At 33.1% G+C, this 27,167-nt stretch overlaps 1 protein-coding gene across 1 annotated transcript; it reads right to left on the bottom strand.

The window, feature by feature from the left end:
• Positions 1–8,062: 8,062 nt before the first annotated feature.
• LOC128204619 (tyrosine-protein phosphatase non-receptor type 7-like) lies at positions 8,063–14,461 on the bottom strand. Its single transcript, XM_052906021.1, has 6 exons — positions 14,363–14,461; positions 12,666–12,814; positions 11,252–11,387; positions 10,535–10,657; positions 8,764–8,898; positions 8,063–8,068 (listed from the first exon to the last, which is right to left on the bottom strand). The coding sequence occupies exons 1-6, from the start codon at positions 14,459–14,461 to the stop codon at positions 8,063–8,065; spliced, it is 648 nt and encodes a 215-aa protein (XP_052761981.1).
• Positions 14,462–27,167: the final 12,706 nt, after the last annotated feature.

The following is a 27,167-nucleotide window of genomic DNA, read 5'->3' on the forward strand; positions in this document are numbered from 1 at the left end:
AATCCTTATTTAAATATATTTTCAACCAGTCATGCCTTAGCAACAAATAAATATTTAAGCTCACAAATAAGGAAGTGAATTTAGATAAGTGCCAGTAAACACTGTACGGATACACTTAAAAGAAGACAAATTTAGTAGATGAATATTGTTACTTCCGATAGAGTATTCTCATTGACATGGGTTAAAAGTAGTGGTTAATGGAATTGATAATTTAAAATAAATTGATTGAGTGAAAATTGTATTAGCAGAAACGTAGCGTTGTATGCCAGGCAAGCTAGACTAATATGATCAGGCACAGTAAACATCATTACAATAATTACCAATTTCTAAAATGTTACAATCACTTGTATATTCCGCAGCGTTTACCAAAATACAAGAGTCTGCTTCTGAGATTATAAGTATCTTCCATGACCGTTCGTGTAAGATAGCTTTATCCCTTGCGGATACGAAGTTTACCGAGTTTCCACACATCACCTTGCTAAAGAGTTAAGATGAACCTATCTTCCACGAGCGGCCATGGTAGATGCTTTTTCTGCCGTCTCATTTAAACAAAATAAAAGTGAAATGTATGTTTCCGCTGGAACTCTTGTTTGTAGTTTAAATATAGATAAGCGATAATTTATGGTTGTAAAATATAAGGGCGCAGAAATTCAATATATGTAAATAGAAAATTTGTTTTTTAAAATGTTGTAAGGAGATTTCAGTTTCATTTCTTGAATGCAACGTGAAAACTATTTGATGCCATTTCTAGCGAGATATGATTTATATATTTAATTATTGCCACCAGACAACATTGCAATGGTGCTACAGACGAGGGTCTTCAACACGGGACGTGATGACAATAAAAATGTAGTTTCATTCGGGTAGGTTTTGATATTTACCCATGGGAAGATAAAGACATCCAGCATGGCCATATCTACTTATCTGGGTGGTAAGAAAACATGTATACATTGATAAGTATTTGTAGCACATGGACATATAAAAACATTGGCATTTGATAACCTTAATCCAACTTCAGACCATATGTGCGATTTCAAACTCAAGACATCGCTACTTCTCCTGTTGAGAATATCCTGAATTAATCATGAATTGTTAATGAATAAATTCAAGAATAGTTCATGAACAAATGATGAATTATGCACGAATTTAAAAACGACTTTGCTCATTCATAAGAGTGTTCATGAGCACTTAGTTCATGAATCAGTCAGGGTGCATGGGCACACACGTGATGAGCAACTTACTGTCCATGACCACATTATAAGAGCCACCAACTGTGTTTGGTCTTCGATCCTCGGCTCACCCATAAAATCCTCCACCATGCAATATAAACTTCCTCCATGCACGGCACTAACCTAGTATTCAATTGATCCAAATACTTTGTTTATTAAAGCGTCACTCTCACAGATTGAACGTATTGGCAACTTTTTTTTTATTTTGTGTCTTTGAACGAGCCAATATTTGCGAAATTCCATGGAAACCAGTTATATAAGACTGCTGAAAAAAATTAGATCGCAGATTTTTATACTTAAGTTCATAAATTGATCATTGGTTTGCAGATATTTACGCAATATGTGGCTGTTTCCAAGACAAAAAATAAAAAAGTTAAAAAAGGGTAAATTTGTGAGAGATATTACCTTAAAATTAATAAAAAAAATACTTTTTTAAAAAAGGGGACAAGTTGTTTTCCCTGTTGTCGTAGGCACACTATAGTTAAATGTGCCCCAAAAATGTTCTCAAAACATTTCAATTTTATTCAATACGTTTATAGTCAAAATTGTATTTTAATACATCAATATCAATAGAAAACATAGACGTGTATTATTCACCAAACATTTTCTCATAATATAACATTTTTTCCATAAATCACATACTGCATATGTAATGGTTTAAGATCATGAGTGTTTACAAACAATCATCACATGTGCGATGTATTTAATTCATGTTGATATTAATTAATAAAGTGCTGGATGTTAAAGACTGCACCGACAAAGACCGAATATTTTCAGTAATAAGTGACACGTTGTCATTCACCACGAACAATGAATTAATTATCGTTGAATCTTGCATAAATATTTTCAGGATTTGTGGGAGGGGAAGGTGCACATGCAGATTTTCAGGCCGACTTCCTTGCAGGTGTCATTATCATGCAGCGTGTTGGAACTTTCAGGGCGAGTGATTTTTGAGGTCAGTTGTTGGCAGACCATTGATAAGACACGAAGTATCATCAATCTTTTCCTGTGACATATTAGAATAGAAAAGAAGTCCGTTGTCGCGATAGCATGACCACCTGACTGTACAGAAGCAGCACGCTATCAACTAACGTAATAGGCACCTTGTTATTAGCCCGATTTTAATGCAAGTGACAGGATAAGTTCTTATATCAGTGCTCTCTTGTATAATAATAAAAATATATCAGGTACATGAAAATGACATATTCACTAACTTATTATTAATGGGAAAAACCTCTGTTTTCCACAAGTGGATAACATTTTCTCTCTCCAATCCATTTACAAATTTTATAGAAAATAAGTCTCAATTGAGTTAGATCAGTTGATTTCTGTTAACTGTGATTATTGATATGCATGAGATATTGTTTTTAATTGTTTTTGTACAATCCAAGCACACACTGTAAAGAAATTTCTCACCTTAGTTTTCATAGATATAACATATGAATCAAAACACGACCATCACCAACTCCGACTATTCTACATGAATATATGTGGATGAATGTTTGGTCAGTTTTTGTTGCTCTGTACGTAGTATGTCTCCCGTTAAGCATATGTTAGGCCCTGGTAAACAGTTTATTTCTTAAATGTTTGGCTACTGGTGGACTTGTTACTTCCATTGTATTATAAATCAGTTTACGGTCTAACTTAAGAAGTTCTTAGAAAGGATTGAAGTGAGTTGTTGGCGGACTATTGATAAGATACTAAAGTATTGATCAGAAATAATGGCAGGGAGCGACCAGTCCAAACAAAGCACAGGAAGTCGACCGCCCATAGTATGAACATAATTCAAAGTTATATTTTTTGTACACGGAAAGGCGTTTACGGTGCAATTGTGCTTCCTTGAAAATTCCCCACGACAAAGCAGTCACTAAGTGTACGCTGTGACAAACATATAACATTTAATTAAGTTGAGTATCTACGGTTTACTTCCATTAAATATGACTGTTAGGGGCCTACCCTATATCCGCACTAGTACTTGACACAAATTTTAAATGTGGACACCAGCTATAACAATATGCTCAATTTTGAACTTTTGTAATCTCTGCTAAACCTATTCAGTAAGATTCCTCTCTTGGATGACCACCTGAACTATGATCTCTTTTATAGTGCACTTTTAAATATCATAGTTAAGGTGGTCACCTGGAACGCTTGTAAGCTTTAAGGTTTTATTGCATTCTGAAAATATATTGATTAAAACAGCACTTGAACTGAGAATAGTTATTCATACAGTGTTATATCAAGTAATACCACATCTCGTATTAAGGATTGCTTAAAACTATGTCCTTAGCTCTTTCGCACGTTTCATAATTATTGAATCATATTATTCCATCCATCTTTTGTATAAAATATGAATCGCACGACATCATTTCATGTTGTATAACGCAACTTCAATATTGTCCTGATATGGGCTATCTCAAAGAGATAGCACATACAAGTCTTCTTACTTACTTTCCTTTGTTACTGCCCTTGGTTATCGTTTTCAACATATATATTATGTATACTCAAAATACATTAATTAGGGCGTTTTTGTTGGTTATAAACTGGTTTCGGCTTTATTTAGGTTTTACGAAATGTGCATGTGTTGTTACAGTTTCAAATAAAAACAAAACCAGTTTTATCGTTTCTTTAACGAAAACCGAAACCGGTTTTCGAAACTATTGAAACCCATACCGGAGGCGGTTTAATCGGTTCGTTCCATCCGAAAACTAGTTTACTTTGAAACCAACATGGCGGTAAGTGATCAACCACGTTTGTTAAAACTCAATCCTTTTGATAACAATGCCTTACAATGGGCAAATGAGCTAAATGATAAAGGTTATATTTATAATTGGAAATAATGGCTACATGCAGTAGCTCCCCCATGTTGTTTAAACTGTATCCAAAACCATGCATTGTTACTTCAAGTCAAACTATCAAAACCGAGTTCGAAACTGCTGAAACCATTGACACCAAAACTGAAACGGGTTTGGTATCAACAAAAACGTCCTTATTCACCTGTCAATTTTCTTTGCTCTCTACACGTTTCCTTGGTGAAGAGTATCCGAGGATTATTCGACGTCTACAATTCAGTTTACTTTTATTATAACACTTATGCGCCTAACGAGTTAAGACAATAATAGAGAACGACTTTTCGTAAAAAACAAACATTTTAATTAATTTTATTTTAATAAGATAAGGATTAATTTCACCCACATCGCTGAAGCTCCCACTGTCAAACGTCACTGATGCATAACAGATTACCTAAATGTTGCATTTTTACACAAAACATATGTTAATAATGTAATGCCTCCTTAATATGTTCGAAAACTGATGAAAAACCACTTTTTGCACAGGTAAAAAGCAAATATCGACATCTAAATATGACCTATAAATAGGTACGGCACTCACAGCCTGAGAAGTTGAAATTTAATAAGGTTGTATGATGGTGTCAATGCAAACGTTCAATAAAAATCTTGCGAAGAAATGTCAATACTACAACCAAACATTTCGTATATTGGTTTGTAAAAGGGTTATTGGTTATAATCGAACAGTAACTTCAATATTCATTGAACGTATCTTTCATTCTTGCTGATGGTCTATCATAGTAACTCAAATGAATGGGATTATAATCACAAAGGAATAGAAAATGGATCAAACCAGTCAATTGAAGAAGAATCTTTATTCAGTGTCATTTTGTACAACATATATGAATAAATTAGGTCAAAATGAAGCATGATTAAAACATTCCAATACATACAATGCAAGTCATATGATGTTGCAGAAATAAATAAAACATAGAAATATCCTGTTTTAATTTGCGCAGATTCCTTAATGCACTGTAAACTGTATGTCATGTGAGTTTGAGTGGGAAGTTTTTTAATCCATTAGACCTTTTATACATTGCACATATCGCATATGGAAATTAATGAGATTAAAAATTCTATACAAATACTGATATATATTCTTTACAGTAAAAGTAGTGCAAAACAGAAAAACATAGGTGTAAACATTCATTCCAATGGTCTTCTTCATTCAAATCTTCTTTATGTACATCCCATCTCGTCTATGACATACCTTTTAAGGTCTATAGCTTAAGCACACTGAAAGCCTGGATTAATACAGCAATTATTTAAACAAAATAAACTTTCAGTCATTTTTTTCTATGTTTCAAATTTACAGCATAATTGAATAGATATACTAAACAAGATGATCATGATAATGTACAATGCAGCCAAAGTAATGCAAACGTGAAATACATGTGTAAATATTCATTACATCTTCTTTAAGCAAATCCTCTCTATGTACATCACATCTCGTCTATGGCATACCTATAAACGCATATAACACTTAAACACACTGAAAGGCTGGATCAAATAAAGCAATTATTTTAGCAAATAAAAATCTTTCAGCCTATTTTACATGTTTCAAATTTATTGTTGATTCTACCAATTCCTCTAGCATACTTGAATAGGTATTCATGCTAACCCTGCACATATGGGCGTGCTAACATTAACTATGGATGTATCTCATCAAATGTTACTTACCGCACGGGAAGCATCGAAATTAAGCCTTGACTATCGGATGATTTTCTGACATAATTAAAATGTGGTCGACTCAAAAGAATAAATATATGCAAATATTAACAATGTTATTTACAACACAGTGCTCATTTTGGAATATTAACTACTAGCGTTCTGTAGCTTATGTAATGACGGTTATACAGAACATATAATGTGTGCAAGTATAACCATGTCTGCAAATAGTATACATCACAGCTTAACATGTCATCATGTATCTGTCAAATGTGTGTTAATTTGTTTGTGTCAATGACGACACACTTGCTATCATTGTATCACGCAGCATTCTTTCATATGTTGTATTACGCAGCATACCCTTATATGTTGTATTACTCTGCGTTCCCTCTTATATTGTATTACTCTGCGTTCCCTCTTATATTGTATTACTCTGCGTTCCCTCTAATGTTGTATTACGCTACATTCCCTCTTATGTTGTATTATGCGGCATTCCCTCTTATGACGTATTTCGCAGCATTCCCTTTTATGTTGTATCACGCAGCGTTTTTAGTTGCGTTCATGGAATGGAGAACACACTCGTGGCAAAAGTAAAACTGCTCCTAAAAGATCAAGCACATTCGAAAGCATTAAAAAATAGTCGTACTTTCAAAACATGATTTAACTGTAGGCAGTCTTCACGACGAGAGCAAATGAGAAAATTGAAGTGAGCGACGTTATAGAAAAGCAATACGTCACGATGTAATTACAACGTAGTCACTATTTCTTGTCCAAGTTGATAGTCAGCTTGACATTAATATTAAGAGATGCAGAATTTAAAAACAATATAAGTACAAATAGTATGTGGTTAAAACACATAAGTTTGCTAAGACTCAAAATGTATGGTGATTAAAGCTATTTTATTATTGTTCAAATAGTGTATAGTTAATTCATTGACAGTCGTATTAAACAATCATATTGTGTTGAGTGTATGTTAGGACTTGAACCTTGTGGCTCTTGACAGGCTCATTGTTACTTATCTTCCTACTCGATTGTCCCTGCAAGTCATTGGTTTCTATTGTATCATTGTCATGCAAACCGAGTACCAAGCAGATAAGTAAACACATGCCATATGAACTTGTTAATTATATTCCTACTTCCATTGTCCCTGTAAGTTATTGGCTTCCATTGTCCCTGTAAGTTATTGGCTTCCATTGTATCATTGTGTTACAAACCTATTATCAGGCAGATTATTATATACAATTATACACAATATAATTATTGCGTTGAAATTCACCTTATTTGGAATAGCGAGCGGTCTTCTAGCTTTGACAGTCTTCACCGCATTGGCCACACTGACTTCATTGTCTTCAATCAGTTTTTCGAGTAATATCGAGACAACACATAAAAGGCCGCTCTTTCCAGCACCGTTCCTGTCACAAATTAATGTAATGCGTGTAAATAATGGAGTATTTTATCGTTGAATAAAACACCATGCTTTTTTGTTCTATCTCCTCTTACAATTGTATTACATTTTTGGATTTACAGTATTCGTCAATACCATTCAAGATTCGATGAATGCACTAATCTCTTTACCTTATTGTTAAACTTACGAGAGCGTAGCTTAAATATTGCACGGATTCTCGACTTAAAGGGATATCAAAGGTACAAATGATTTTTTTTATAATATTTACACCAAGACAATGTTTAAATAGAATATGAGTTAAAACAAAGTTGGTACGCACAGACAATGCAAGAGTATCGGTCCCTTGAGGTGAGATGATTTAGATGCGTCTTCCACCTCCTTGATGAAAGCAACAAAGCTTTCTGCCGACTTCGGAATATTGAGTTTTAAATCCCAGTCCAAATATTCATAGTGTGGAATCATCATATCTTTTTTTGTCTATAATTCAACGGAAAGATGATATTTACTGGCAATGTTTGCTATTTAGAATCTTCAATGAATTAGAGGTTGTTGTTCTTGTTGGTGGTGGTTGTGGTTGTTTTTGTTGTTGTGATGTTGGTGATGGTAGTGTTGGTGGTATCCCTCTTGCACTTTTGTTGTTGTTGTTGCAAACATTTATTTGTTATATTTGTTTTTGGATAAACGATACTATAAAAATTACATATCATTTTACAAACCAATGACAGCAAATTCACAAACTGTTTAACTTTACCTTTCGTTCATGCTTAAAATGCAGCATTGTTTTTACAAAGTGGCTAGATCTTTGATCTTTGGATGCTACTACGGAGACCATACCCTTCGTCATTGTTTGATTGTCAACAGGAATGTATAAACCAATCCCCTGTATAAAACAATATAAGTAGCAGGAAACCAATGTTTCACATCTGAATGAAACATAGAGGATATTACAAGTAATTAGATACAAAATGTATTTGTTTTTAAGAATTTATTAAAACGAATATTTTATGAGATATAGAACTCAATTATATATAACATAACATAACATAATGTTTATTGTAGTACAAGGCCTCCGGCCCAAAATACAAATATCAGAGAAATACATAATAGTGGTGACAGAGTTATGCATATATAAGTAGTTTAAATATAAAACTGTATAATACAAATATATCAGGAAAATATAACTATGATAGAAAACTATCGAACACGAATAGCAAAAGCCTTTGCAATATAGTGTGCAACCAATATAACACTTCGCCTATTGTACTATTGTAGTCTGATAATAGTTTGTAAAGCAAGTGAAGCGTTATCATTCTATGTTCAAGTTGGTCATACAAGTACGTTTGTCTAACATCATTATACAACGGACAGAGTAAGGTTGCTATAGTAAAGTTTATTATGTACAACGCTATTCATAAAGGTGTCACATTATAACTTATTGTACGAGCAATGTATGACAAAATACATAACTATATTGACGTTATTCCATATTGGATAAGTCATTTATAGAATGTAATACAATGAAACAATATTAATACACAATGTTAACACCACTTTCAGTTTAGCATGACAATAAAAGCATACAGTCAGTTTTAAAATGTCTGGCAAGTCAACTACGTACCTCATGCTTTTCCAAGTTTGCCTCCATATTAACGATACAGGAACAGTTTTCTTGAACAGCAAGTGTAAGGAAATCGGAAACAGTGTCAGGCAGAGGTGTTTGTGCAACTAAGAACCGGTTTTTCGTTTTGAAACTCTGAAAAAGAGATAGTAAGTGTGCATTTTTCATTAAATGATGTTTTTGTCTCCCTTTAAGCAAATGTTCGGCCTTTACTGTATGTCTCTATAAAGGAAATTATTTTAGATTGTTTTACCTTTTGGCTTTTCCATTTAGTTTAAATGGTAATATCCTTTTAAAAAATGATCGGTTTATTTAAATTAAATGATTTGGAAATAAAATGAGAATAGCTTTTAAGCAAGCCGAATCTTTTAACAAACGCAACAAAGAGTTGTAAAACTAATGTAGATGTTTTTATGTATTAATGGCCAAATACTCGTAAAGGACATTCTATCAAAGTACAGGTATTTTCTCAGTGTTATATATTCAAATCATTACTATGTTTGTATAATCCAAACAAGCATGTCTTAACTGAACAAAAACCTAGTTCTGTCAAAACATTTTTTTACATATAAAAAATCTCGATTCTAACATATTATCTGTCGATAAGACAGTTTTATAGGAGATCTCACCAACGAATGTATCGTACGATTATTTTCGAATCGTTATTTCTGAGTACTTATATTATATTATTTTGTTTAATTAAAACTATTCCGTCTTTGTTTGTTTGTTTTGTATTGGCAAAATCGCTCCATCGTTGATATTACGTCCAGCAATTCAGTGAATGATGAACTATTACCTCCAAATTTACACAAATTATACAATTGTTTTGATAAACTAGAAAGGATGAATAAATGTCGAAAATTATGGTTCTTATGAAGGATCCGAGTTTAATTTGAAAGGAATCTGCAGAAAACACGGTGTTTCTACCTAAGAGACAATAGCAGATCACTGTATATCTTTAAGAATTCACTAATCATTTAATATATTTGGGTTTAGCTATAAATTATACGGATACAATCTCGTTATCAGTAATTAATATTTTCCATAAATGCGTTATTTAGTATGTAAATAAAGAATTATCACTCAAAATGTATGCTTGTTATATATACATGTGTGTGTATTGATTTTGAATAAGAGAATCACTTTAAAGCAAACATACACGTCAACATAGACCATATACTTACGTTAATGTATATCGCATTGATGTAATCAGGTTCGCCTGGTTTCAAAAACAGATAAAGACGTGGTCTGTAGGAATCGCCTAACAATAAAAAATACAACGCATCTTCTAACAGTAATTGATCGTCAATTTTAAAATAAAAATAAGACGTTACGTTGGATATTTAAATCATTTGATGTTTTATGATTACAGCTTTAAAATCTCTGACAATGTATATATAGATATTATTCTTATAAGGAATTTTTCAGATGTGGATTCGTCTTAATCGTCGCCTTTTGAGGCATATGCAACATATGTACGACTCTGTGTTTGTTTAAGTAATGTTGCACTTGTGCAACTAAGAAATATCGTTGTACCCGGTATATCCGCGTGCTTCCTGTTCTTGTATGTCAGAATGCTATTTCTTTCCGTTGCTTGTAAATCCTTATTCGACTTGTGCTTATGAGTCAACTGCATTGTCTAAAGTATAATCAGGATGCATTGTTATATTTGAATACTATTATTTTATTATAAAAGCTCGAGTAAAGTATTCACATACTATTTCAAACATTGATTCAATTGCACATTTTATACTTGGAGTTACAAGCGTACCTCATACTGCTGGTGTACCTTCTGTTTACTGGACATATATTTATGAAAGTGTTCTCTGCTTATTAACGAGCAATCAAGAGTCAATGAATGGACCAAAGCTTCGTGTAAAAACTTGTATTGACTCTGCAAATATAAATCAAATTTATTAAATTAACAGTGATTCTTGTATGCGCATAATTTGGACATAATGTTGAGATAGTTTATATGATGCGTTTCTGCTACATATTATTCAACGGCATATGCCATTGATCCTTTAAGATAGACGTTTGTATGTCAAATTGATAATGAATAAAATATTCAATTATTAACTGAACAATAAATAATAAAAACAAGGATTGAACCATTTTGGCCAATACTCATATTGCTATGAGCTAAACTAGCATTACCAATTCGCATACCAAAGCGCGCCTATCGATTTACGATTTACGGAAGACGTCATATTGATTGAAAAATTGATTAACGGACGACAAGTTATTGCACCAATCTATTAATGGACGACGTCAAATGGCGCTTATCGCTTATCGGACGATGTTTTCAACCAAGAAATCGTTGGTTTGAGGTGTGTATATTTGTTTGTTTGTTTTTTTTGCCAATGGAACAGACAAATTCATGATTCATTTCAGGTCATAGTTGTTTTCGCAATGTAATAAAAATTGATATTAGCATTCACATTGCAAAACTAATCTTACACAGCATATATATCAGTAAACATCCCACCAAGGTCTGAATCATGCTGGGCCTGTTCTGTCTCATGTTGAGAACACATCCAGGGATATTTATAGCTCCTTCTGTCTCACCCTGGTTAGTCAGAATGTCCAGAGCAATATAGGTTCCCGTTCTTCCAACGCCAGCACTGAAATCATACAAATCACAATATCTGAACATTTTGTCTGTCGAGAAAAGATACTAAGAAATTATTGTTTTAATACTGCAAATCTCATTTTGATTTACAAGTAGCCACATTTCCATTGTGTTTACTGTTTTATACTTTATTATATTCAACAAAAATCGTCAAATGTATTTTCATGTTTATACCTGGCGTTAAATTACACCCAAACCTACATAATTTGCGTGATGGAAATTAATTTAACTCACAGAAATGGTAATGGTCTTAATATGTGCAGCTAAAACATACTACCCATGTATGCCTAACCATCATAAGGGTTTACTTAATGGTTTTAACGAAAACGTTTAGTGATTTAACTACATTTTTTAAGTCTTTTTAGCAAATTCCAAATGACACATGTGCTTCATTTGGTTGTAGAGTGTGTTTAAAATAAACCACTATAAATGACGATCCCAGGAAAATACTTGAGTCCGTTCGACGATTTCTTGAGACACCCTTTTAATCAGAGTGTGGCTCCGAGTATAAATTCTGATGAAACTTTGCCAATGGCAATGAGTCCATATCGTTAAGTAGACACGTTACCGATACGATAGGATAAACAAAATGTTCATGGTTAAAATCTGTTTCAAAGATATAGTATGCATTGTAAACATGTTTTTTTTTTCCACAGCATGTATTTGAATATATTTATTGTGCATACAACCATTTAAGGATACTAGGTTCTTGTTAAGTCAATCGTTCTTATACCATTCTTAGATTGGGACGGTATTCATTTTCTATTGATATACTATAACGATGGAGCAATGCTATGCATCAGCCAGTACAGTTAACTGCTTAGATTATGTGTATTGGTATCAAGTCTAAACGAACAACTTACCAGAAACGCCCGTCCAAAAAAGCCCAATCCATATACTTTATTTGTAAGCCAAATTATTTCTCTTGTTTATCTAAGTATACACTTAAATTCAAAAACGCATTGCCGAGCGGATTTAATTGTTTAATTAAACACATATTTTACTTTAAAAAAAAAAAAACAAGTATCATGAAAAACGAGTAACTTCTGCTCTTGAACAGTCTCAATCTAGCCGAGACTGCTATTTTCATTACTTGGGTATACACAAAGCTTACAATGGATCATTTATATTCATTTGAACATTTCATTCAATTTGAACTTAAATGTTTTGTTTTGGATTCATTTTCTATCATATATTTCTATTTTTTTCATATTTGCTACAAACTTAGGAATGAACGCTTAAATCATCTAACCAAAGTTTAATATCGAACCTGCAATGCACAATCACTGGTCCGCCAAATGTTCTCGGCAGGGTGTTCACCCTCTGTCTTAACTCTATCAATGATGTAACGTTATCAGGGACGTCTTTGGTTGGCCAGCTTGTAAACTGAAGATGATGCAGACTTCTTTCTTCGGAATTCTGTAACAATGTTTGAATTAGATAGAAAAGTGTCAACAAGTAGTTTCATGTAGATAACCTTTTTTTGTTATGATTGTATGTATCTACAATAATACCATACCACACGTAATATGATTTATTGTTAACTTACCTAAAAACAAATGAATGTGTAAGTGTGTGTGTTAGTTGAGAATATTGTCATATTGAACATAAAAATAAAATCACCTGAAATTTGTCTAATAAAAAAAAATCAAAATTAAAAACAGCATTATCAGCACCATAATCTATATCTCTATAGTTTATAAGTCAACTGTTCTTTTTTGATCGGTGGATTATTTTTATTGTATGATCCTCAGTATCTTCGCCCGGAACTTTTAAAGTTAGTTATATCCCTACCAACCTTAAAGATAGAAATAATACATCAAAATGGTCAGGCAGTCAAGGATAAATTTGTTTGCATTTTATACTATACCTATTGCAAATTTACTTGATACTTCAGAGGTTGAAGATTTGGGTTTAGAACAATTTACTATTCCCATTTGATTTGATTTGATTTGATTACAATTGGATTTTTCAAATTGATTCTATATTAAATCATAAACTGATGTACCATTTGTTCATCGTACTAAATCACCAGATCATGTACAACTTCTTACGTTAGTTTTAAATTAATATTTAATATTCACATTTATATTGCTCTTTCTTAGATAAACGCATATCAAGGATACGATAATTGCAACATCAATGAAATATGCGAAGTTATTCGTCAATTGACGTTTAATTGCGGAAAAAGAAATGAAATTTTATTCTTGTAGTTGGAGTATACCAAAGACGATTTCTAAAATATAAGTATAAACATACATTTTGAATTGTTAGAATTGAAGCCCGTTAATATTTGTTGACAGTGAACGGACATCACAAATCCGTTTATGAATTGCAATGCAAAATTCTTAAATCCTTTAATAGGATCGTTTATAGACAGAATAGTAACGTTGAAAATGCAATGAACCTTAGAAAGCTTAAATTGTCTCCAAATGAAATCTGCGTACAGTTTGTCCATTTTGCACACAACTTCTATATCGCCGTATAATATACTTTGATAATGATCCGGCCAATATTGCTCGCATTTGGCTATCTGCAAAGAAACAAATATGAACTTAGTACTTTGATTACAATTTAGGATCAAATAAATTATTAACTTAAAGGCGGCTGTACTATAATGCAGTTTCTGTTGTCGACCAAATCACATAGGAACATCAATGAAATAACACATTATATACATAATACATATCTCTATAGCACATGATACCGTATGTATAAATATAATCATAAATAAGTTATACTTAATCTTTAGGTGTGTTGCTGCTGTTAAGCCAAGTTCAAATTTGTTTATAAATAGTTCAAATTAATTCGTTGTCATTGTCAATTTATTACATCTATGATCAAATAATTTTAAAGTATAACATCATTTAAATTCAAACGTAATATTACCTCATCCTCTTCCAAATCTCACCAACATCACACTTTACTATAAAAGGTCAAACACATTTAATTAAAAGATCACCTTACCTTACCCTCAACCAAATTGGTCAACATGACAATCTTCTCTACTTCCTGTTGCCAGACCATTCGCCAGAAAAGACCCAAATCGTCAAGCTGCTTAGCCATTGGACCTTAGAATTGCACTATTTATTCTAAAGCACATGTGTATACACAGATGTACAAATACTCGTGAACATTACGGTTGAGTTTGAAATCAATTTATTCTTCCCGTAGTAAGTGTAAATGTTTAGATACCATAACAAATAATATTGTATTCTCAAATATCAGATTAGAGAAAGAAAGACGCGACATTACCCAAAGTAGCAATATATGCATTTCGACTTCTGAATCCCTGAAAGAAAATATAAATTCAGCTATACATAATCACAGTATTTGATTATCAAAGTAAGTATTCACTCCATACCAATTAAGAACAACAAGGTGTTCAGAAGTAATGGCTGAAGAAAATTGGGCAAATGCGAATCCACTACCCTCAAACATGTACACTATGAAGTTGGTCTTTAATTTTTAGGTAAACAATTTTCCTTATGTAGATAAGAGTGTTACATTATAGAACATAACAGAACCAAAGAGTAATTTTGTCTCAAGCATTACAAGTTTATCATCATACATAAAAATAAACAAACAACCATGCCATGTGACATGAGAATAAACGTAATGCTAATACGTTTACTTCCTCATATACACACAATAAAAACTATTGGTGTGAGCAAATTTATTTTATCGCAACAAGGAGAGAAGTGTTTGATATATAATTGAACCCCTGAATATATATAGTAGTATAACAGTTCATTTAACAACTATATAAGACAAGTATAGCATAACAGTTAATGTTTAAACATTAGCGATAGACTTGCCACAAATGCGCTTTTGGAAAGTCATTTACACTGATATACGATATGTATTATACTAACAGTTGCGACCCAAAGCAAGCGGCAATTTCATTAAAGAACATTGATATAACTTCTATAATATCCTATACAATGAAACAATATTAAATGAACACAAGTCAAATTGATTAACCATCAATATTATTTTCAAGACTGGTCATCTATTTAATGATGACACTTTTAAGGCCCAACAGAAACTCAATGAGATACACACAACTTGTAAACATTACAATGACATAGAGAGAGAAAGAGAGAGAGAGAGGGGGGAGGGCGGATGGGAGGGCATTTCACTTAATTATATTGCAAAACCACTGTTTAATGACATAACGTATATTTCAACTTACTAAAAATAGTATTTCATGAAACGGGCTCCTGTATTACTGTGAACATACTTATATGAAGGGCAGATACAATCAATCTGCCCTTTTAAGAAACAACATACGTCTATATAGCTTGCATTTATGTAGTCTGTTTCTCCACCGCGAACTAAAACTCGCGTATCATCATCTGAAATAAGACAAACTAAATTCGATTTCTGCAACGCATGCAAATGATATGAAATGTGTACAAAGGTGCATGGGTAGCCAGATGTACCAATTTAGCAACCACAACACAATTATGCAATAAAAACACATTTGAGTTTAAAAGAAATGATAACAGTTCTTACACGGGCAGATTCCTTTGTACCTATTTCTGTGCAGGTTAAGTTTTGTTTGTGAAACATCATAGGCTTTCAAAGTACCGTATGGAATTTTCTGCAAGAGATAAACCTAGTGAATAAATTGAACGACAAATACAATTATATTAACATCTCAACGCGAAATATTTGCACGTAACCCTCGAGTTTAAGACATTTACATTTCAAAATAATGTACATTAAGGCAGTATAATGTACCTGAAATTGTTCTTCTAGGTACTTCAAAGAAATATTGTGTACATATTCTGGAAGGTCGGCAACATGTAGTTTGAAATTGTTAACTTCTTTAGCATTGCTATAATAAACGCCTCCACTTTCCTCAAAAACGTTTGCAATTTCCCTTGCAGAAGCACCATCTTCGTCTGCAATTGTGGAAGATTGAGTTAACGTATTTTTTTGAAAATAATAAATGAGTTCATATATAACAGATATAAGTTTGTTATATCGTTAGTTTTATTATTCGTGTGCATTGTTAAAACAAATAATATTCCGGCATATCATAAGCTTGATTTAAAACGCGCTTAATTATAACACACACTCCTAGGACATATACTCTTGCCACAAGTATTACACACGCATATTCGAATCATGTCTCTATAAATATAACAGTATTACCAATTTCAAGTTTGTTTTCTGTCAAAATAGGCGTATTTTCCATGTCAGAACTGTTTTGAAGTAGACTGTCGTAGATTGGGTTTTCTATGATAATGACAGAGTGCAAATTGGCAGTATCCCTATTAGCATACTGTGCTTGGGATGCTCCTAAAACGAATACATGTTTAAATGTTTCCATAGTTATTTGTAGTAGGCATTGTTTTATTAAAAATGTATTTGTTTGTACTGGCGATCAATGTTCCACTGATAATCGTTAATTACAGATTACAGTCTGTTTTATATAGATACGTGTATTCAGCGTGTCGTGTACAAGGCAACCCACTGTTTATTGAACTAGTTCATTAAAGTAGAATGATCACCAAGTATCTACTAAATTTAAACGTACTGTACCAAATCCTAGCATCTTCATTGTTCTTAAGCATAATATTGTATGAGCACTTAAGAAAATAATTACTGACAGAACTGATCTAATACGTACTCCCTTTATTCATCCTTGCGAACAAAGTGGAAATGTTTCCGGGTTCGTTTTCAGTAGTTTTGCTTTTGTTGTTGAAATTGATTTGTCTGAAATTACATGGGGATATAATTTCAGTTTAATGTTTCCTATAAAGCATCAATTATTCAAACGCATGAAATCCTTTTGCTTTAAGAAAGTGTATATTTAGCTATTACCTTCGTCGAAGCAAAACCAGTCCAACAACCACAATTACACAAAGAGTGACAACTCCTCCGCCAACTCCCCAACTGATTGCTGGTGTTAACGGTGTTGGTTTGTCTGCTTTTGTTTTAATTTTTAGGAAATTCCAAGAATAAAATTAAATACAAACCAATCATAGTATAAATTGCAAAATACGTAAGGTCCTATACTAGTGCAATACAATTTCAAGTAGTTTGATATTGAAAACAGTCTGTTTTATTAACCTGAAATATAATTACTAAGAAAAAATCAATTGTAAATTCAATGATTATGTAGCGATAGTATATTAAAAATAAAGCCGGTTTTACCAGGATGACAGAATGTTCCTTTGTACCCAGCATCGCAGCCATATAAACACTTTCCAGTCTTTTCAGAACAAAGTGTTTTGTTGTTCTTTGGTAAACAATATTCATAACACTTGTTTTCACATTGCTTGCCAAACGTATTCATAATACATCCATTCGTACAATTCCCAGTTATGTCACACAAAGAATATTTACAGGTAGTACTGCATCCCAGTCTACAGGAAGGTCCATATTTTGTACTGTTTTTGCATTGTAAACACAATCCATCTGTTTGACTGCAAGAATAACAGTCTGGTTCACACTTTTTATCACAGGCTTGGTTCCAGTATCCATTAAAGCAACCTTGAGGACATATGCCAAAAGTCGAATCACATTTGTTTTCAAAGCATTGGGAATTGCAAGTTTTACACTGTCCATTTTTGTCTGGAAAATATCCACTTTTGCATTTTTTGCAAAAAATGGTATCGGATGTCTTTGTGCAGGAATCACAATTATCAAGACTGCACAGGCAACACGCATTGTCATTTACAAAATAGGATGTTATTGTGCAAGAATTGCAATGTTCAGAATGGTCGCAAATGTCTGTTCTACATGTACACTGTTTGTTTGTGTTTAAATATCCGGGTTTGCATACGGAACATGAACCGTTTTGTTCACACGATTGACATAATTCCGGGCAGGAATTGCTACAGTGTTTTACGAAATACCCAGGCTTGCAAGATAAACACGATCCATCAGCCTTATTGCAGATATCGCCTTGGCACCCGTCAGGACAAAACATTTGACAGGATGCCCCAAAATGCCCGTCATGGCATGAAAAACAATTTGACTCGTTTTCACACGAATAACACCTTTTAGAACAGCTTTGCTCACACGTCTGACCGTAACTGCCGGTAACACAGTCATTGCAATCCGTTGTGTTTGTTGCATCAAAATATTCATTTATGCAGCGACAATACCCTGTCATTTTATTGCATTTATTTCCAGTACAACCTCTTCCACAACGGTGTTGGCAATAACTTCCATAATGACCCGAGTTACAAACCTGGCAATCATACAATCCAGTGCACGAATCACAGTCAGCGTTGCATTGTTTATCGCACTTATCTCCAAAATATTGATCAGCACACATGTCACATTTAGCCGCCGTCCATTCAACTGTACATGTGCAAGATCCGTCATTCTGCGAGCATGTATCAGAGATGCAACCTACGGAACACGTTTGGTTGCAGTCGATACCATAATATCCCGAGAAACACTGGTCACATTTGTCTCCAGTATAATACATATTGCACTGGCAAGTAGCTTTCGTTGACATACAGCTACCGTGCTTACAACCTTCTGTACACTGATCTTGACATTTATTTCCAAATCGATCGTTCGAACAAGAAGTGCATTGTGTAGAACTAGTGCACGATGTACAGTACGTTGGACATTGTAAACAAAACCTGTTTATGAAATAGTATCCAAGTTTGCATGATGTACATCCGTTTTGAATATTACAACTGGCACAATATTCTCCGCAGTACAATTCGCATTCAGAGCCATGATATCCCGTGGTACATTCAGTACAGCCTTCCCATTGGATACACGTTTTACACTGGTGTCCACATTCATTGTTGCAGTACTTTCCCCAGTATCTTTCCACACAAGAAATACACTGACCGGCAAGCCTTTGACATCCTTTACAGTTAGGTGCACATAAAGATCCACACTCTTTGCCATAAAAACCTGTCTTACACTCGTTACAGTTGGAACCATCGTAACGATCACATATTTGACAGTTGATATGCTGACATTTGTTTTTACAATAAATACCCCAATATCCATTTAGGCATCCGTAAACGCAGGCACCAGGATAATTACATATGTCATCCTTAGGTTTACAGCAACCACAGCGTTGACACTCTCTTGGAATGCCTGTAAACATGAGTAAAGAAATAAGGATTTATTTTACATCTAATATCAAAATCCGGACTAATTTTACCTCGAGCCATATCGTGGTCATTTTGTATATGACGTTAAGTTGCACATATGAATCCTATCTGTTCAGATGATCCTTGATCCATCATAAATATGTATATCATGCTTTCGTATTTTATATAATGTATCGACAACTGTATTTAATCTACAAATGTTTAAACAAAATAGTGCCTTGTTGAATTGTATTGTACACGATAAATAAATGAATATGCATGCAACACGGTGTTTTCATTTGTTTTGATACACGTTTAGTCGTTTGATTTCATCAAATGCATGTTATATGTATTGATTATAAATAACTTTTCAAATCTTGTTCACGTGTTTTTATATTCTTTTTAACGTTGTTTTATAATGCCATGCAGGAACGTTCAATAGCCGGTTTTAGTAAACTTAATTTTAAAACGAGAGCAATCAATATGCATTGGGGAAAATTGCACATATTTCGTCATTAAACATATTCGCCGTAACGCTTTTAATTTCATATACATCAGAAATGATTCAAATATTATGTTGTCGATCATGAACATTATGTAATACTTTCTTTATTCTAAAGTGGGCGAATTATTGGTACTGTGCATAGACATTTCAGCGTATTTTACGGAGAAGATAAGGTTTGTGAATACGTTAAAAACGTGCAAGAAAGGTTCCGTATGTGTTTTATCTGTTCAAATTATTCACTTTAATAAAGAGATCTATAATGTTATTTTTGTCTTTAGATTCTGAAAGACTTCCGCCACTGTGTTAGTATCTGGCACTGTGTTATGGAGAAATCAAAACCACAAACAATGACGCCATCGAAGTCAGTGAATTCGTAGTCAATTTTAAGGCAGACATGTTTTTACTGTATTTTAACATTCACAAATAAAAATATATATTTGTAAAAACAACAATAATATAAAACACTAATACATTTATAAATAAATCATGGACCATCATTTATAAAAGTATTAAATATTTAGATTAATCAATTTGTTATTGTCTTTTAAAAGAACAATCACATTCACAAATACAATTATTCATACAAATACGTTCAAACAAATAACATAAAAACAGGTTTGGCTTGGCTTCAAGTTATAACACATTTAATTTAAGCACTTTCCTGTTACTTTAAAACCGTTTATATTTTAGAGCACATGCAAACAGAAAGAACAGTAAAGTTTGAGACCGCATGTCTTTCATCGTTGAGTATGGCCTAATTAGGAGAAATTAAGGGGGGGGGGGTGAAATGAACCGAAAAGTACTTACCTTGCACTTGAATAAATATCATATTTAAAACCACCACTTTGTAGCAAATCATCATGGTGAAGTTATGAACGAAACAGAATTAAAACTCCTTTTAGTTATTATTTTTCCACTAAAATAACGGCACTTCTTCTTTATTTAAAACGAATATCAACTTGAATGATTTATTAAGTTTTGGTTCCGATGAATAACGCTTTTAAGATTAATCGACGTTTAAACAAATGTTAACAGTCTGTTCCTCGTCTCTACGAAACTAAGGCAGTGAAATCAGATATATTTGCTGACCAATATACCGGATACACATCACCAGTGTTATGGATCAATAATATTTATAAGCTCCATTAATACTTCGCTGAATTAAGAGTTTGTGAACGCCGTCAGTATAATATGAGATGAGGCCCTGCCTTAAACGGGCCCTCGATGGAGAGTAAGTAATATACCCGCATCTGTATATATATCGAACGAATTTTATTTATTCGCTTCATACTGGCCACACGTAAAAAATCATGTAGGCAATCACTCATTGGAGCACGTGCGAGTTGCCTCATATTTTTAAAACGGTAAGTTGAAAGGTTTGTAGGGACTTAATTCATCAAAATAATTATTTAAAAAAATGTTAAATCAATCATCATTTTTTATGGACCTTCCAAAATTTTGGTATTGTCAAAAGTAGTACATATTTACTGCGTTTACTTTCAGGACCTTACAACGAAATTGTACTGCGAACGATGTTTGAAGCATCAGGTCTTTTATAAAATTCCAAAATAAAACCAAGAACTATGAGCCTATCATTCTAACTTTATTTCAAAAGTGTTTTGATCTTGGATGCTGTGATGCAAATTGTGTGACTTTGAAGTTAACTCAATCAAATGTTAACATCTGAAAGCTCACATTTATAGAAGATCGGTAATGATCGGTAACTAAGAACGGGATATTACCTATAAGAAGTATTACATTCAATTTTACCAATACAATGTCTTATATTCGACGGGCCCGTACAAATGCCCCAATTACATTCATGCAGCTCCTTTACGTAAGCCCCATTTAAATTGTTTGAGCGCCGCACGGATTATTATTAGTTAAATCCAAATGAAGTAGTTTGTACCCTTTAACAGTTTACTCATTGTATCCCTTTGATCAGAATATTTTAATATGACCGATAAGTTCGCGAACTTGTATTCAATTGCAATCGTATGTTTAAGTTCAAATATACAAAGCTTACAGATAATCTACAGCATAGCCATTCACAAGATCGAAAAAAAAAATGATTTCAAGCTGCTTCCCAATTGTTTATTTAAAATGTTCAATATCATATTAAATATTATGGTAATAGGTATTCAAATGCAAATATTTTATAAAACAGATATGACTGATACTTATCATTATTTTAAAATTCACATACTTCTAGTTGTCAATTTCAGGAAGGAAAGTAAAGTGCATTTGAATCCCGCACTGACCGCCATTGGACCAGGTGAGAAAACACTGGTGGAAACTGATTTGGCGGGGTAATGGTAGAACGCCCGGGCAAAGGTTTTCTCGATGTTTTTCTTTTTTTTTCTTTTTTTTTTAAAAACATAGTCAATTGTAAATAATGTTGAAGTAAAATGGTATCATTGGCGAAGGAAAATCATCATAGCATGCAGCCTGAAAATAAACAAAAACTATCGACATCTATCATATTGTTTTAAACAATTTAACAAATTTGGAAATGGTTGTAGTAATTCAAATTAAATGTTCATGTTAGTACGTACGTGCTTTCAATGACTCGAAATATGTTAAAAGAATGATAAAAAGAAGAACATGTTTTGAAACCTGTATTGATGACTCAAGAAATGTCAGGATGCTCTCTTTATTCAGAGCAGCGTTTCTCCCGCACATAAACAAAACTATTCATCCTAAAACAAGAAGACGTAACACACATAAAAGCTTTGATATTGTTAAAATACTTTCCCACCAGATTCAATTCGGCAGTTCTTTGAAGGCAATTGACTAAATGTTACAAAAACATAAATAAACGAACACATACGGCCACTCGTCAGCATCGGCGCCGTCAGCAAACCTTTTGCAGGCAATAACTGTAAATATTTAGAGTGATTAAAATAAAACATATAATAGACAAAAGGGTCAGTAGAAAACGTTAATCGTAGACAATAATACACATTACTTCAGTGTCATATTACATTATCCGGAGTTGATAATCAACCTTTGAAAATTGAATGGATATAATTTATCGGATGAAAACCAATATTCGTATTTCTGTGCTGACGGTTGTTAGAATGCCATATGACCCTCAGTGACATTACTGCGTCTCGTTAGTTGCCTATGGTTACATCCAATGGTTCGAGGTTGATTTTGGCCTATACTTCCCTGTCAGAGGCGAGTAAGAAAGAGGAATTCAGTTCCATTTCATTGATAGTTTCATGGCCCACCCAACGTTAATATAAAACACGTCAACTTATCGGCGCCTGGGTCCGTTTCATGAATGATCCTTGTGGTAAAGTGACATTTGTCAGTGCCAAATGATGTTTCCTAAACAATGTGTGAATTAATATAAGTCAGTATCAAAGTATTAACTATGTATAAATGTTATAATGTTCTGATATTTTCAAAAAGATACAAGCACAGCATAAAACAGTCGTAGGAAATAATGCGGGTCCAAATGTCTGGAGAAGTAAATATTTGAAAGTGAAAACCAGCACGTCTACAACGTTGATAACATAAACATAAGGTCTTAACAATTGGCTAATCGTGAAATGCCATGCATTGATAATTTTTCCCCTATTAGTTTGACTAATGTTCTTATTTAGTTCTATGTAAATGATCGAACAAAGGTCGACATATTCTCAGTCTAGCTTGCACAATTTCAACACGACTTTGAATTTGCTGATTTTCTTCAGTTTTCTGCATCGTTTGATGGTGTCTGCCGAAACCTTTTTCCAAAATTCCTATGGCTTTTAATTCCATATAATTAATTTTCTTCCTTTGCCTGAATGTGAGTACCTTTGCTTAATCTGTATTGATAATTATTTTGTGTTTTTAATTCCTGTTATAGTATATTTATTATCATGTTTTTATTTATGCGGTAAATATTAAGGAGATCAATCGTATTAGATGTGACTATCGACAAAGCAGATTTAACCATCTCCACCTTAATACAAGTTGTTTTTGTAAAAGAACGTTCGATTTCGTTAAAATACGTAGATTATCGTAAAAATGAAAACTTTAATATTGCATATGAACATGTCAAACTGTGATCATTATGAACCATTGATTTCGACACACTATATTCATTGTTAACATTTCACTATCTACCCTTACTAAAGAGTGAGGGTGTCCCTTACTACAAAACCATGTTGAATGTCAACTTTGTAGAAAGTTTTTTATTGACATTTTGTCCTAAAATCTACGCTCACGATACAGCGTAAGTAATCTAAACTGAAACGGGTTTGCCAAAATGACAATATTATTCTGAACTGTAGAACATTTGTGTTAAAGGTCAATATCGATAAAACAAAGGTAAATGTTAAGATACTAAATGGCCAGATCGCTGTAGTTTCCAAATACGAAAAAAAATAAAGTAGAAACGGAATTAAAAAATCAAAATCCAATATAAGTTTCTTTTTTTTGTAAAACTTTCACGATTCGGACGAAAAAATACCCTTTTTATGCGACTTTACAAAATATACGACCATGATAATATCCGCAACTCCAGTAATGCTACCAAGTACTAGTTTTTTTATTTACACTGCTGTTCGATCGCTTATATTTTGATGACAATGCATGACGTGAGTGACACAAAGATGTTTGACATCATAACGCGCCAACGTCTGTATCATGTAGGCCCTATATTGCCTCATGTTAATTGCACAGCCAGTGATATGAATATATCCCTGACTCACTTCCAGTTTTGTAAAACTATTCAGAACGACGTATTTGCAAGTTCTTCCAACGCCAAGATTGAACAAATGACATAGGTTTGAATTGCGTTTACAGATGCATAGCATATTGGCCGACATTACTGTTTCCTAGATGGAAAAGATAAGAATATACCATGTAACAAAATCCATAAGAAAAACTAGTAAACAATTAAGCCTTGTTAAAATCGTGCAGTGGATGAGAAGAGAACCATCAAATCGGTCAGGTACGTACAGCATTCTGTGCTTGAACTAATTTATTTCGGTCATATCCTCATGCACATCTTTGTGTAGCAAACAAGTGGTAAAGCTGTCTTGTCTTGATACCCTTTTAAATTTTTAAACAAAGAACAAAGACGTATATTGCTTGTTAACCGTCATTTTTGTTTATAATCATATTCACATTCGCTTACCCATGCATGTTTTAATGTCATGCATACTTGGCAATACTCCCTAGCAATGATTTGAAAATCGACTCTTTTGTTAGTTTGTAATACTTTCTTTTCACTTGTTCGAAAAAACTTACTGTAACCTTATCATTGTTTGTGTAATATTTGTGGTTACAATTCCCACGTTCGAAATAAATATTCGAATATATTATATAACAAACTAGAAGTATAGATCAGGACCTTGATATGTGTGCTTTAGAACAAGTTCAGTGTAATTCATGTCATGTCAAGTACACTCATTTATTAAACGTAGGGTTTGACTGTAAATTAAACAACGAAGTTTTGTATTTGTTTATCTATTATTAGCCGTAACTATTGCACCATTGTTGAAAGTCCTTATATTTCTTTACACGCTAGCTCGTGAAATATCTGAATGTGTGCATACACATATGGTAAACAATGCAAACCGCAGGGTGTCATATTGTGCATTGTAAGGGTGGCAGTTTAGTAGTAGTAGTAGTATAACTGTTATGAACAGATTTTAATGGCCACTGAATATCATCATCACAAATTTAAATCGAAATCGTGCGTGAAACTGATCAAAAGATAAAACAAATAAAAACAATGACAGACGTTTTTTATACTCAGCCATTTATTCTAATGTTAATTTCCTAAAATTAAATGTTGCGTAAATTCCATACTGGACTATTACTTTCTTGGCTTGTCCTTGACTAACCATGCAGAATAATAATTTGAAACTTAACACACGCATTTGTTTTCCACAAGAGAAAAAAAAACAACTTAACATACAACACTTTATAGAGGTTATATATAGGTATTTGAATTATAGTTTGGAAATCAACATCAGTTTTAAATTTGTCATAAATCATATTATGTATTTGTACATTGATTATTACATAAAAGTGTTAAAAAAGGTAGACAACCATATGAACTGTATACATAGATGTCACGAAAAGAGGGAATTTGTATATTCCCATTTAAATGGTAAAATAAACATATTTAGACAAAGGGATAAAAATATTTCTTAACGCCATAATACAATTGTGCATGGATACATTCATTTATATTGTTCCTTTGCATGTTTCTGTTTTGTCAATCATTAGGGAAATTTCTGCAAGAAAAACTTAGCGTGTGATAATATATACTGTTTCTATCGATTATATGTCCTAATTCCATAGTCGAATGTCAGAAACATCAAGCAGCCATTCTACTCAAATTTGGATGCTATAGCACGGGCTATATGGTCATCTTTATCTAAAGGATTGCTACGTAAGTTTGTTGATGAATGCCACAGTAAACAAGCACACATTCCATACGTTGTATAGGTGTACAAAAATGAAAGGATTATTTTTTTTCCGGACAGCAGTACTGAAATGCTAGAATGCAGCTACTTTATTTACCTTCTTCTAATACCAACTAACATTTCTAATAATTTCCAAGACGTATACTGAAATACATGGGTTTTTTTCATTGAAAAAACAACAACAACAACGTAGCACTTTAATGTTAAACTACATTTAAGCAGACTATGAAAAGTTTGAAAATCAACTTAAGTTAGGAAATGAAATAAGATATGTTATGAACACGGGACCTGAAACTCAAGTATTTTTTCCAGATTTATTACGGGCTCTTAACCGAGCGAAGCTCGGCAGAGCCCTATTACGGCTACATGTTCGCAAATTTACACTAAGCACTACTTTCTTTCAAAAATGCAACCACTTTGAGCCTGAAAAAAAGACGTAAAGGTGATGGAACCAGTATTTTTCTGTTCATAAAACATAATGAGCGCGTGCATGACGGACACCAAAATTTCATCAGAGCGTGACGACACTGCATTCGGTAGTTTTTGTCATCGCCAAATTCGGCTATTTTCGTGAGTATGTTAATAGAAGCTACGAGATGCCAAATAGCGCCCCAGTAGTTATCAAAAATAGTTCAAAGTATGCTTATAAACAATTACTATGAATACTTTTGGTAAACACACAAAGACAAATCAATCATATTTCTGTAGATTGTCGGAGATATATATTTTGTTTTCACTTGTTCATTAAAGACATT

This window comes from Mya arenaria, chromosome 10, assembly GCF_026914265.1.
Source record: "Mya arenaria isolate MELC-2E11 chromosome 10, ASM2691426v1".
In the NCBI taxonomy this organism is placed as follows: Eukaryota; Metazoa; Mollusca; class Bivalvia; order Myida; family Myidae; genus Mya; species Mya arenaria.

Excerpts from the sequence above, each read along its gene's own strand:
- LOC128204619 (XM_052906021.1), bottom strand. The coding sequence starts at position 14,461 with ATGGCTAAGCAGCTTGACGATTTGGGTCTTTTCTGGCGAATGGTCTGG. Across the intron at positions 11,388-12,665 it reads CCAGTGATTGTGCATTGCAG|TGCTGGCGTTGGAAGAACGG; the intron begins GTTCGATATTAA and ends GTATGATTTCAG. Across the intron at positions 8,899-10,534 it reads AGGTACACCAGCAGTATGAG|AGTTTCAAAACGAAAAACCG; the intron begins GTACGCTTGTAA and ends TCTCTTTTTCAG.